This window comes from Moschus berezovskii, chromosome 21 (assembly GCF_049115385.1).
Source record: "Moschus berezovskii isolate FMDL1 chromosome 21, NW_MosBer_1.0, whole genome shotgun sequence".
NCBI lineage: Eukaryota > Metazoa > Chordata > Mammalia > Artiodactyla > Moschidae > Moschus > Moschus berezovskii.
This window is the reverse complement of record NC_142480.1, coordinates 9,497,118-9,511,684: the sequence shown is the minus strand read 5'-3', so window position 1 is coordinate 9,511,684 and position 14,567 is coordinate 9,497,118. Positions and strand designations below refer to the sequence as shown.

Here is a 14,567-nt window from a genome sequence, read left to right as displayed (position 1 = left end):
CTCCAGCTTCTGGTAGGAAGGAATGAGGGAGGGAGTTAATGAATGAACTTATAGCTGTGCAGCTGGCTTCGCGTCAGACATTGCTTAGTCCCCAGGTTTCCTTTCTGTTTTATTTTGGTTCTGTTTTCCACTCCCATCTCTCTTCTTGGTCTAGTTTCAGCTAATCTTTCCCCAAACCTCTTTCATTCTCCTCCACTCCCTGGCCAGACAGCTTTTCCCAAGGAAAACCGTGTTCCAATCACTCCTCTCCGAGGAAACCCTCGGTGGCTCCCTTGGGAATCCAGCTGCACTCCCAACGTGGTTTCTCTGGGGAGATTCAGGCTGATGACTCAAGCCCCTTGGAGGCAGACTTTGGGAATGCAGCTCTTGGGAGTCGGAGAAGGCCTCTTCTGGGCTCTCGGTTTGCTGCAGAGACCTCAGAAAGTAAACAGTCGACCTCATTATTCTCCTCCACTTCCTCCTGAGTCAGAGCTGTCTCAGGGGTTTAACTCGGGGAAGAGGCTAAATTAAGCCTTGAAACCAAGCAGCCTCCGTGACTGGCACTTTGTTTTGCTTGAGTGACCACGATGATGGGTGTTGAGGTTTTAAGGGCAGCACTAATTGTGTCTCTTTAGACCGACCTTGGTGATCTTTTCCCTGCCCTGAAGAGACGGGGATGGCCAGGTTCATCCCCACCCCTCTCCCCCAACATGCAGTACGCACTCACACATTCCTTCAGCGCACTTTCCCCAAATGCCTGGTCCATGCCAAGCCCTGTGCTTGGTGTTGGAGATTCAAAAGCTTGCTCTCTCAGGGCTTGAAGTCTGGCTCAGGAAACTACAAGAAACAAGAGACCCATGAAAGAGATAACTGGTGCTTGGGTAGATGTCTGTCCAGGGCAGAGCAGGGAGTGGATGTCCCTTTGCCTTCTTGTGACCTCATGCAAAGGCCGGGGAATCACCAAGATGAAAGAAGGGGCCAACCTCGCACGCAGAAACAAGTGAGTGGATACAACCGCTTATACCTTATACCCTAGCAGTTCTTCTCTTAGGTGGATGGAGCCAATAGGAAATGGCACAGATTTACATCAAAAGAACATTGCAAACAAACATTGACTCTAGTTAATACATGTACGCTGCAGTATTTAAAGGTAAGTATTTAAATGGATGATATTTGCCTGGAGAAGGAAATGGCAACCCACTCCTATATTCTTGCCTGTAAAATCCCATGGACAGGGGTGCCTGGCGGGCCATAGTCCATGGGGTTACAAAGAGTCAGGCATGACTGAGCACCTGACACAGATAATATTTGCAGTTTACGTTGAAATATACCCCCAAAAAAGATGGCTGGATAAGATGCAGGGATAGGTATCTGAGAAAACAAATATTGTTGCTCAGTAAGTCATGTTTGACTCTTTGCAGCCCCATGGACTGCAGCACGCCAGGCTCCCCTGTCCTTCACCATCTCCTGGAGTTTTCTCATACTCATGTCCATTGAGTCGGTGATGCCATCCAACCATCTCGTCCTCTGCCGTCCCCTTCTCCTCCTGCCCTCAATCTTTCCCAGCACCAGTCTCTTCACATCAGGTAGCCAGAGTATTGGGGCTTCAGCTTCAGCATCAGTCCTTCCAATGATTACTCAGGTTTGGCTTCCTTTAGGATTGATGGGTTTGATCTCCTTGCAGTCCAAGGGACTCTCAAAAGCTTCTCCAACAGCACAGTATGAAAGCATGAGTTCTTCGGTGCTCAGCCTTCCATATGGTTCACCTGAAGCATTCAGACATGACTACTGGAAAGATGATGGGTGTGCTCAGTCGTCTCCAACTCTTTGCAACTCCGTGGACTATAGCCAGCCAGGCTCCTCTGTCCGTGGAATTTTCCAGGCAAGAATACTGGAGTGGGTTGCTATTTCCTACTCCAGGGTATCTTCCCAACCCAGGGATCAAACCCACATCTCCAGCGTCTCCTGCATTGACAGGCAGATTCTTTACCACTGCAAAAAACCATAACTTTTTGATTATATGGACCTTTGTCGGCAAAGTGATATCTCTGTATTTTAATACACTGTCTAGGTTTGCCATCACTTTCCTTCTTCCAAGGAGCAAGTGTCTTTTAATTTCATGGCTGCAGTCGCCGTTCCCAGTGATTTTGGAGCCCAAGAAGGTAAAATCTGTCACTGCTTCCACTTTTTCCTCTTTTGTTTGCCATGAAGTGAGGGGACCAGATGCTATGATCTTCATTTTTTGAATGTTGAGTTTTAAACAAATTTTTTCACTCGCCTCTTTGATTTTCATTAGGAGACTCTTTAGTTCCTCTTTGCTTTCTGCCATTAGGGTGGTATCATCTGCTATCTGAGGTTGTTGATATTTCTTTTGGCAGTCTTGACTCCAGCTTGTGATTTATCCAGACTGGCATTTCACATGATGTACTCTGCATATAAGTTAAATAAGCAGGATGACAGCATACAGCCTTGTCTTACTCTTTTCCCAATTTTGAACCAATCTGTTGTTCCATGTCCGGTTCTAACTGTTGCTTCTTGAGCTGCATACTGTTTTCTAAGGAGGCAGGTAAGGTGGTCTGTTACTTCGATCTTTTAAAGATTTTCCACAGTGTGTTGTGATCCATATATTCAAAGACTTTTATTGTAGTCAATGAAACAGAAGTAAATGGCTTTCTGCAACTCCCTTGTTTTCTCCATGGTCCAGCAAATGTTGGCATTTTTATCTCTGGTTCCTCTGCCTCTTTGAAACCCAGCTTGTATATCTGGAAGTTTTCAGTTCACGTACTGCTGAAGCCTAGCTTGAAAGATTTTTAGCATACCCTTGCCATCATTTGAAATGACTACAATTGTATAGTGGGGCTTCCCTGGTGGCTCAGAGGTTAATGCGTCTGCCGCCAATGCGGGAGACCCGGGTTTGATCCCTGGGTCGGGAAGATCCTCTGGAGAAGGAAACGGTAACCCACTCCAGTATTCTTGCCTGGAGAATCCCATGGACAGAGAAGCCTGGTAGGCTACAGTCCACAGGGTCGCAAAGAGTCGGACACGACTGAGCGACGGAACGAACGAACCGAACCGAACAAACAATTATACAGTAGTTTGAGCATTCTTTGGCATTGCCCTTCTTTGGGATTGGAATGAAAACCGACCTTTTCCAATCCTGTGGGCACTGCTGAGTTTTCCAAATTTGCTGATATATTGAGCGTAGCACTCGAACAGCATCATCTTTTGTATTTTAAATAGCTCAGCTGAGATTCCATCATCTCCACTAGTTTTGTTCATAGTGATGCTTCCTAAGGGCCAGTTGACTTTACATTCCAGGATGTCTGGCTCTAGGTGAGTGACTAAAAGCAAGTATAGTAACATGCTAATGGTGACATTTAGTTGCTGAGTGTATGGGTGCTCAGTATAACTTTTTTTTTTCTGTATGTGAAAATTTTCATTTAAAACATTGGGGAAGTGCGTATGTGTGTTTGCCGGCAGAAATGTAAAAGAATGTTCAGAACAGCACCGTGACCTCAAACTGAAAGCAACCCACATGCCCATCAGCAGTGAAATAAATGCATGCATGGTGGGGCTGCTTGTATCATGGACCACTGTTCACAATGAGAATGGATGAGCTACAGCTACACACAGCATAACATTGAAGGGGGAAAGACTCAGAAGAGGACATCCCGTATGGTTCTGTTTCCATAAAACCCACAAACAGGCAAGACTAGCCTAGGGTGTTAGAAAGCAAGGTAATAGTTTTCAGGAAGAAGGAAGAAAAGGGTTGAATGGAATAGGGAGCCTCCTTGAAGGTTCTGTTTCTTGATGTTGGTGACAGCTAACAGGTATGAACACTCATCAAGTGTGTTTAAAGCTTCTGCACCTTTCCGTTTGTGTATCACACATCATTAAGAAAACTGTACTGGGAAGAAAAAGAAAGAAAACCAAACATATCCAGCCTAGAAGCTTTGCCTGGCCAAAGCTACTTTTTTCATTTAAAAAACAATTTTAATTAGAAATTGCATCCTGTATACAGATGTTATTCCAAGAAGTTTCAGTCTGTTGGCTAGGACAGAGTGGATAGCTCTGCAAAGATGAAGTCTTGCCCTGACCACTTTAGGGTGGCAGGAACCCACTCTGAGTCTGTCAAGTAAACCAGAGTTGTGAAGGGAATGAGACTTCCCTTTAAGGCACACATTGTTCATTTGTGCGCATATGCCTGTTGCGTCAGTTCCCTTGGTCTTCACTGTGGGTCTTTCCTTCACACGGAGATCAATCCACATACGCTGTGTCCTGAGTCCAGACTAGATTCCCAAGGTGTGACCTGGCCCTTTTGGGGGTTCGTGTGCCCAGAGGAGGGAAGAGGCATGCAGGCGTTTGACCTGGCAGCCGCCCTCTCTGCCCCGCTGGAGTCCTTTTTGTGATTCTTCTCATGTGTTTGTCCTGAGATATCCTTCGACCCCTGAACTGACTTGTCAAGGGTTCTTCAGAGAAGCAGAACCACTGAGAGAGAGGCAGAGACAGAAAGATAGATAGAGGATTGTTCTAAGAAATTGGCTCATACCATTATGTGTGCTAAGTCACTTCAGTCATGTCCAACTCTGTGCAACGCTCTGGACCACCAGGCTTCTCTGTCCGTGCGATTCTCCAGGCAAGAATACCAGAGAGGGTTGCCATGCCCTCCTCCAGGGGATCTTCCTGACCCAGGGATCGAATCTGCGTCTGTTCCGTCTAACCTGCATTGGCAGGCAGGTTCTTTACCCCTAGTGCCACCCGGGAAGCCCCATGTCATTATGGAGACCCCCAAGTCTGGGGATCTGCAGAACGAGTCAGCAACCAGGAGACTCCGGAGAGCGGATGGTTTCATTTCAGTCTGAAGGCTGGCAGGCTCAATACCCAGGAAGAGCCTAGGTTTCCGTTTGGATGCAAAAGCAGAAAACAGCTGATGTCCCAGCTCAAAGGCAGTCGGGCAGGAGGAGTTCCTTCTCACTCAGCCCTTTTTTGCTATTCAGGCCTTCGACTGCTTAGATGAGGCCCACCCACACTGGGGAAGGCAGTCTGCTTTGCTCAGTCCGCTGATTCCAATGTCAATCTCATCCAGCAACCACCCTCACAGATACATCCAGAATCATGTTTGAAAAATGTCTTGGCACCCCGGGATCCAAGACTCAGTCAAGTTGACAGAGAAAATTAATTGTCACTACTCTGGAGCCTGAAAAGTTTTCTAGCTCGAAAAGATACAGCTCTCTAATAGAAGAGGTGCGGCCAGGAGCCCTGGCCTGGTGTCTGTCTAATCTCATCAAGTAAGACAGACTGTTGCCACCTCATACACATTGGTCATTTTTCCCCCCAACATTGTTGGGATTAGTCATCAGTGGAAAAGAAGGCTTCAGCTGCCCACCAGGCCTCCTGAATGGTCATATTTATGATTTTGAAGAATAAATAGAAATATCTTCAGTTCAGTTCAGTTCAGTCGCTCAGTCGTGTCCGACTCTTTGCGACCCCGTGGACTGTAGCCTACCAGGCTTCTCCGTCCATGGGATTCCCCAAGCAAGAATACTGGAGTGGGTTACCGTTTCCTTCTCCAGGGGATCTTCCCGATCCAGGGATCGAACCCCGGGTCTCCCGCATTGGAGGCAGATGCTTTAACCTCTGAGCCACCAGGGAAGCCCAGAAATATCTTAGTTATTGCAAAATATGTCATATATGTCAGGCAATCTCTGAAACAGTTGAAAGGATAAAGATACGAAACGAACTCCCATGTGCTTCCCGCACAGCCTCACAAATGGAAAGTGACCAGTATATTGAAGGTCTCCGGGGCTCCTCCGGGGGGGATTCCCGCTCTGTCCTTTCCTACAAGTAGCCACCTTCCTGAATTCTGTTGGTCATTCTCTCTCATTTTAGACACCAAAGTATGTGTCGCTAAATATCCTTGTTTGATGTGCCCTGTTTGAGTATGAATTGACACGTGCTGTGGGTGTTCTCTGCACCACGCTTCTTCATCCGAGATGGGGGTGCTGTGCTCATCCACACAGCCTCGTGTAGCCGCTGTGCGTTCATTTCACTGCCGTGTCATATTCTTTGGTGTGGACATGTCCATCGTAGGAGCCGCGTGTCCGTCTCTTCCACTCTTGCTGCCTGTTTGGGTAACTTCTAGTCCTCTACCTTCCCAGCTGAAGCTCATAGGAGCATTTCTGTCACCGTCTCCAGGTTCACAGGTACAGGGATTTCTCTTAGATGAACACCTAGGAGGTCAGGTGCTCAGCCCGGCTGGGGAATATCTCTTTGCTTCTCTGGGTAATGCCAAGGAACTTTCCAGAATGATTTTACCAAAGTGTGTGCTCCAGCTGGCGGTGATGTGGGTTTCTTACGATGCTCTCCCCCTCCCCTCTTTCCATCCTCTCTGGTCTCAGTAAATTGCTGTCCCTAGGTTTGGTCACCTTGTTCACAGGGTGGCCAGTGTTTAAAGCAGTGTGACCACGACGCCCTCCTACCCACTTCATGAATGTGCAGGACTGTACTTGTCGAGGGTGGCATCTCGTACGTGGACATGTGCTAAATTCCCGCTGCTGTGGGAGAGCCCACGTGCCTTTGTTGGATGACTGTGCAGCTGTCTGTCTCTGCTTCAAGGAAAAGGACTAAAAATCCCAGTAGAATGGGTCGCGGCCAAGCTGAACCCCAGGGCTGAGCTCCTTATGCCAATATCACGATCTTCATCCTTGAAACTGATCAGCCATGCTCTGCCATTTCTCCATGGCCAAGAGCAGTGCATCCCAAGGTTTTCTCCATGAGAGATTTTTCGGGCCCACCCTAGTCCCCCAGACATGACATCACTCCCCCGCCCAGTCTGCCAGGCTTTGGAGAGGATGCTTATAAACTCTCATTTCTTTGTGCTGCCTCTTTCCAATCGCAGGTTAGTCTGGGGAGGAAGATAAAGACATTTGCCACCAAGATGGTAATCACGAGTGGAAATGACGAAGACAGAGGAGGCCAGGAAAAAGAGAGTAAAGAAGAGAGTGTCTTGGCGATGCTGGGGATTATTGGGACCATTCTGAACCTGGTTGTCATCATATTTGTGTACATCTACACCACTCTGTGAATGGCCCAGCGGGTCCTCAGGCCTCAGGATGGCCAAAAGACAGGAGTCCTGTGTGTTGGCAGATGAGTGACCAGACGCCGCGCCAACAAGCGTCCTTGACCGACACACACTCCATCAGATGCACCTTCGAACTTGATAAAGGGTCACCAAAGTCAACCAATCCTGCTGCGAGGAGCAGACACTAAAGCACAATGAACCCACCAAAACTCATTCACACAGCAAGGAACTCAGCGTTGTTGGCAGGGGACCTGAAAGGACGCTTGGAAGACCGCCCTTTGACACCATCAGGGAGTGGATGGGTGCAGAGATGGGTTATCCCAGGTCGCTGATGGATGTCACGTGTTCAAAAAGAGGAACAGGGGTGAATGCAGCTCACAGCAGACACAGCTCTCGGCCTGTCTCCCAGGACACGTGTTTCCTCCTAACTCGATGAACTGTTTGGTACCAAAAAACCACAGGGACAATCCTTGACAAGCATCCCATTCATCAAAAGTGTCTAACTATTTGATACTGGGGAGATAACTTATTTTTTCTTTTTTTTTCATTGGCTTGATGTGTGTATCTGTTCATATCAAGGTTTATAAATATATATTTTTAATAAATGTGCTCTATTTTTTAGCATGAACCAAATATTTGGAGAGGCGCTCCTGGATCCATACGGCTTTCCTTGGTTTTCCCTGCTGTGTCTGCCTTAGACTGCAGTTGTTCTGTTGTGCAATCGCTCTAGTCCTCGTTCTCTCACCTGGAATCATTTCCTCTCGTGCTTTTCGGTCTGGAGGACATTTTCCCGTAAGACCAGCTGTGATTTTGGTTGGTGCATGTTTTAAGATTGTCCACTGAGCGACTTTTTGTTGTTATACCGGAGATGTAAAATGGTCGTGGGCATGTGGACTTTGGATGTACCATATCCTTACTGAGAATTATGCATGAACAGGGCTGAGTGATGTAGATCAGCTTTAAAATTGTTTTTACAAGGAATACCATGGATGAAGGGCACGGTTACATCTGTGGATCAACTATAGGATGGAGTATTCGGCTTCTCATTGGCAGCGTTATTTCATTCTTGCAACCGTTTGTCAACGAGATTTTATTTTAATGGCCACGTGCCATGAAAGATGGGTGGGGAGGACAAGGTGGGGAAAGCTCAGCATTAGGTGTGTAATTCCCTTAGTTAGCCTCCTGGGAGCCTTTGCAAAGTAGGTGGGGGTGTAAATGACACTCGGACTACCCCCCCCATAAGCGCTCACCTGGCTGTTTCAGGCTGGGAGGACACCCCTGCAACAGGTGCCTTTTCAAGAGCACCAGAAGGGGATGCAACGGTCACCCTGAAAGATTGCTACATTTCTTCAAGCTCCTGGTTTACACCCACATGAAGCTACTTACCCCCGGCAGGGACAGTTGAATCAGGAAGAATGTGCCCTGCTCTCCTGCCTCCCTGAGATGGGCCTTTCACTGGCTGCAGCGGCATGGCCTTAGAAAGAGGGCTAGTGTTCCTTCTGCCAGCGCCAGCCTTGCCTGTGGGCAAAAGAAGCAGCAGGCTGCCTCGGTGGAGCTGAATATGTCCAGATCACCGGCAGGTCTCTCCCTCCTGATGGCGTTCTGTCTGAAATTTCACCCTTAGAGAGTCACTTCTTGGACTGTGTTAAGGACCAGGCTCTTTTTAAAGCAGATGCCCTGAGCACCTGGCCCTCATCAGGAGTCTTCTCTTCCCCACCAGAAGGAACAGAAGTTGATGTGCGTTCAGGACGTACTGTGTGCTCGGCACTGTGCCAGACCCTGTATTCCTTCAGCCATTGAATGCTCACAGGAAATGAGCTGGAGAGTCTCTGTCCCACGTCGTAGAGGCAGAAAGGGGGACTCAGATGGGGAAACTTCCCTGAGGTCGGGTAGCTGGTAGTGGTGAGTCAGAACGCAAATTCCCAGAGCTGTCTGATTCCCTAGCCCAATGAGGGATGTCAAATGCTGGGAAAAGAGGGAATGGAAAGGCAGGGACTGGCCAGGAAGGGGCCCTTAGGGCCGGACGCGCACCAGTGGTTTGCTGAGGGCCAGCTCTGCTCCCTGCCCTCCTTCCCTCCTAAGAATAAATAACCCCTGGGAACTCCTTGCATCCTGGCGAAATGTTGTACACCTAAGGACTTGAGGAGGAGCGCCAGGAGGAGGCTGCTTAGAAATATAATGGACTGTCGGGGGAGGGACAGGTTCCATGTGGTTCTAGAAAGACTGTGTGAGAATTCTGAACAGTGAACAGAATAAACAATAAAAGGTGCAATGGAAACAAAAAAAATCTACCGATGTCCTTTCTCCCCCCAGCGTCCTGGTATTTTTAAACCTTCACGTCATTCCTTTACCTATATATATTTTTGTTTTATTTCAGTTTTTTTTTTATATGGACCATTTTTGAAGTTTTTTGAATTTGTTACAATGTTGTTTCTGTTTTACCTTTGCTTGTTTTCCTATTTTCTGTTTTTTTGTTTGTTTGTTTTTTTCGGTTGGGAATCCTAACTCCCCAACCAGGGATGGAACTCGCACCCCATGGATTAGAAAGTGAAGTCTTAACCACTGGACCACCAGGGATGTCCTGATTTTTTTTTTTTTTTAAGCAGACAAAACTGAATGTGACTCTGTTCCAATGAAACTGTTTTGTTTGAACTGTGGAAGCCCTGGTGATTTTTCAAGTGTACTAATTTGAAATTTATTGAGGGGAAAAACTGCCTTTCCGATCCTCTCAACAGCTCCCTGATGGTCCTTCTACATTGTCCTAATCCACAGCCTGGAAATAAAGCTGCCCGTTCAATGACTGCCAACCCAAGTGGCAGCACTCTCCTGTACAGAGAGTCTTTCATCTCTGCCCTTATTTAGCAAAGCTCGAGAACGCGGACTGGGCAAACTCATAGTTTCCTCCATGATCTCAAGGTGTCTCGTGGGGATGTGATGGGGAGGCAGCTGGTGGCCCTGGGGCTTAGTATGCTGAGCCCAGCCTTGGCACGAATAGCAACAATGCAAACGACCAGCCCGAGGGCTGATACTTCCCACCCATCCTTAGGGACCCTCACAGCAGCCCGAGAGATGTCCTTGCCTACCCCGTCTCACAAGATGAAGTATGTCTGTTCACTCACTCTGTCGTGTCTGACTCTTTGCGACCCCACAGTCTGTAACCCGCCAGGCTCCTCTGTCCATGGGATTTCCCAGGCAAGAATTCTGGAGTGGGTTGCCATGCCCTCCTCCAGGGGATCTTCCCTACCCAAGGATCAAACCCACATCTCCTGCATTGGCAGGCTGACTCTTTACCACTGAGCCACCTGGGAAGCCCTAGAAGATGAGGAGAAAGGGTCAAAAAGGCTGATCGACTTTCCCAAGGTCACACAGCTGGAAACCAGCAGAATCAGACCTGCCTGAACCTCTGTGCCGTCCACAGACCTTGAGTCGTCCAGGCAGTGAGTCTGAGCTCTGCTGGAGTCTTTGGGCCAGTCCAATCACATCACACAGCTTCCCACTACACCTGCCTCTCCCAGGTCACGACAAAGCTGGTCTGGCCAACATGGCTGAATTGATGCCTTTGACTTCTACCCCAGGAAGCGACTCAGAAAGCCCGGGTTCTGGCAGGGCAAGGCCAGGCACCCATGGCAGTGTGCCCCTGGTGGTTCAGGGCCACAAGGTGCTTATCGATGGCCAGAAACAGCCTGGGCCTGACTTTCATCTGTCTTATATGATCGATATGACCAGCTCTGTGAGCCTCAGTTTTCCTCATCTGTCAGCAGGGGGTGCTAATAGCCCCTAAGTCTCATCAGGAGTTTTAACCTCATTTTTATTGATACAGAAACTGACCTGGAAAGGTGAGTTGACTTAGCAAAGGTTCCCTGGTGGCTCAGATGGTAAAGAATCTGCCTGCAACGTGAGAGACCCGAGTTCGATCCCTGAATCGAGAAGGTCCCCTGGAGAAGAGAATGGCAATCCACTCCAGTATTCTTGCCTGGAGAATTCCATAGAGAGGAGACTGGCAGGCTCCATGGGGTCTCCAAGACACGACTGAATGAATAACAGTTTCACTTTCACTTGGGGACCATGACGTCATGTGGCCTGGGTTCCAGAAGCTGCTACCGTCACCTTTGCAGTCAAAGAATGTCACTTAAACCCCCATGTAATTGTTCATGCGTGTGTGTGTGTGTGTGTGTGTGTGTGTGCTAAGTCACTTCAGTTGTGTCTGACTCTTCGCAACCCCATGGACTGTAGCCCTCCAGCTTCCTCTGTCCATGGGATTCTCTGGGCAAGAATACTGGAGTGGATTGCCATGCCCTCCTCCAGGGGATCTTCTCAACCCAGGGATTGAACCCATGTCTCAGCATAAGTCTCCTGCATTAGCAGGCAGGTTCTTTACCATTAGTGCCGCCTGGGAAGCCCCTGGGTATGAGTACCATTTACTAAAGAAACACTGGATCAAAACTTACATTGCTTCTAACAAACACCTATGTGTATCGAATGTGGGAGCAGTTCTTGTCTCTTTCTCCCCCACATTCCCCTCTCGCTCTCCTCTCTCTCCTTCTTTCCCGTCCTCTGTTCATTTTTCCCTCTCTCTCCCCCTCGAAGCCCCAGGGCCCCAGCTCACCGTCTCTCACTGTTGACATCACCCATACTTAGTCTCAGGGCTCCCTTTTCCATCAACTGCCTGCAGAACACCAGAAAGCCCACCCACCTCCTTGTTTCACTGTTTTTCATAGAGACAATCTCATTGGCTGCTTAAACAATTTCCCAACAGCTACTTTGGGAACCCAGACTGGCTATGATCATGTCACACTTTGGGGAGAGAAAGTTCCAGGAGGCAAATTCCTGCCTTCTCTTCTGATAGATTCTCCTGGAGTGCCGTGTAGCCCCACCCCCAAAAGAAAGGATCTCTATATGAGATGGACCCAGAAAGATGCCCCTGTGGACTGGGATACCTTCTGAACTCACTACATAATGATTCTTTCCTCTTGTGGGAAGCAGATGGAATGGACAGATTTAATATTTTCTGTTGTTTGTAAACAAGTTGTACAAAACTGGTGTGTGCTTTTCATAGAAGGGCTACATGTTGCCATGAGAAATAAGATCACATAATGTAAAATTCTTCACTACAAGACTCATTGTTAAGAATTGTGCTTATTTACTCTATTTCTTTTAGACAATGATCAAGAATGCAAAATTAAGTAAGAGGCATGATTGGATGTCTCTGCAGCATGCCTCTTCCTACCTGGGACAGCAGCCTGCCAGGTATGCAGAGACTTGGCTCCAAATCCTGGACATCAACTCTGTCACCTGCACCTAATTGCTGGAGGACAGCACAACCCAACATCCTATTCAGACATTCAAAGCATCCCATCCACTCCCCACACTCAGCAGACGGCAGGAAGCCAAAGGGTAACAGCTGAATGGTTCTAAGGTACTTGGAAGTAGCTGCTGCTGCTGCTGAGTCGCTTCAGTCGTGTCCAACTCTGTGCGACCCCATAGACAGCAGCCCACCAGGCGTAGCTAGTCAGCAATAAAAGGACAATATTTTAAACTAGTATCTGTCTCATTGGGACTGGACTTTCCATGTGGCGCTAATGGTTAAGAACCCGTCTGCCAATGCAGGAGACGTAGGAGATGTGGGTTCGATCCCTGGGTCGGGAAGATCCCCTGGAGGAGGGCATAGCAACCCACTTCAATATTCTTGCCTGGAGAATGCCACGAACAGAGGAGCCTGGTGAGCTTCAGTCCATAGGGTCACAAAGAATCGGACACCACTGAAACGACTTCGCATGCAGCATTCTTTGGGACTAAAGGAATCAAAGTTAGATCAAGCAGAGGTGATCCAAAGTTTGCTCCTCACATCTCCCTGACCTGTAAGCTGACATCTTTTTCTAAACCAGGAAGATGCTTCTATCATGAAAGGTCAAAAGCACAAACTGATGATCCACTGGTACAGACCAGCCACAAATCAGGGCTCCTTGAATGCCTACAGGTCTCTGAATCTCTGGGACCTCCAGCCCAGGAAATGTGGACTTCAAACACTTCCTCACAAACCTGCACATCCCAGGATAAACTAGTAGGTTCCTTTGAAGTTCAAACATCGTTAGCTTAGCTAACGCCTTAGTCAGTTCCCAGAGACTGGCATTTGTAATTCTGAATAGGAATCAAGGAACACAGCCCAACGTGCTTGTCTTTCTCCTAGTGTATTACCTTCTCACCATCTGAGCCTCTATTGTCCTAGCCTCTGAGACATTACCTGATCAGACTGGCCCTGCTTTCTCCTTGGTCTCTTTGCTTTCTGTTCTAAAGAGTCCAACTTTAGTGTTTTTAGTTCTGACGACTCTGCTGTAGAACTTGGGGTTCTGAAGTTCTAAAGATTCTGCCTCTGTATTAAAGAGATGTGTGAACTCAGCTTCAGTGGGACACTCTGGTTTGATGTGGGCTTGGCCACCAGAGCTGGGCAATAAGTCTTTCCTCCCACACTTTCCTCCAGAAAAACTGGTGGATAATTCCGTCGCCTGTGGGTATTTGAGCAGTAAGCGTGAGCACCAAATCTATCACTCACTCCTCGTCAGGGACCACTCTCTCATTTATTTTAAGGACCAGGATGCCCTTCAGAAATGGGGCTGGGGCTCAAAACCAGAAAATCTGTGTTTGAGTCCCAACTCTGCCACTGATTGACTATTGGTCTCGAGATGGATCCTTAATATTTCTGAAAGAATATTTTGTTTTCCTGTCATGAATCTAATAAATCTGATCTCTCAGTGCTGGAGTATAGATTCCATTTTTGTGCTGTGTGCTCAGTCCCTCAGTCATGTCCGACTCTGCGACCCCATGAACCGCAGCCTGCTAGGCTCCTCTGTCCATGGGATTTTCCAGGCAAGAATACTGGAGTGGGTTTCCATTTCCTGCTCCAGGGGATTAAATTTTTATGTAATAACATTTTGGAAACTAAGGAATGTAAGCTTCTATTAGCTATTAATACTGTTAGCGGCTCAGTCGTGTCCGACTCTTTGCGACCCCATGGACTGTAGCCCGCCAGGCTTCTTTGTCCATGGACTTCTCCAGGCAAGGATACTGCAGTGGATTGCCATTTCCTTCTCCAGGGGATCTTTCCAACCTAGGGATCGAACCCAGGTCTCCCACATTGCAGGCAGATTCTTTACTGTCTGAGCTACCAGGGAAGCTCATTAACTATTAATACCAGCAATTAAAAAGCATGTCTTTAAAAATCTTTTCCCATTAAGGAATAACAATAAGGACACAAAAATCAGATTCAGTGGTGTTTCAGAATCCTTTTCCTGACAATATTAAGTGATTCGTTTCACCCGAGATGATGCAAAGGTCTATTTAATTGAAAAAGTAAGTATTGGAGACTTGGAAGTGGCCCTATATTAAAATGAGAGCATGATCAGCTCTTCATCAGTAATTTGAAATTTTAGCTCTGTCTTCTACTCAAAAAGAAAATTAAAAGAAAAGTACTCATTAGGAAGACAAAGGTATGTACGTGAATGTGTTGTGA

At 47.6% G+C, this 14,567-nt stretch overlaps 1 protein-coding gene across 3 annotated transcripts in view; it reads left to right on the top strand.

Moving 5' to 3' along the window:
* The window catches only part of TUNAR (transmembrane neural differentiation associated intracellular calcium regulator), a 53,595-nt gene extending 44,262 nt beyond the window's left edge, over positions 1–9,333 (top strand). For 2 of the 3 annotated variants that reach the window (XM_088829769.1, XM_088829770.1), the window contains one exon: positions 6,878–9,333. In XM_088829769.1, coding sequence (XP_088685895.1) covers positions 6,878–7,063 — 186 coding nt within the window. In that variant the 3' untranslated portion in view covers positions 7,064–9,333. Of the gene's footprint in view, positions 1–2,060; positions 2,142–6,877 lie in introns of those variants that run through there. The other variant, XM_088829771.1, reaches the window with a different exon arrangement.
* Positions 9,334–14,567: the final 5,234 nt, after the last annotated feature.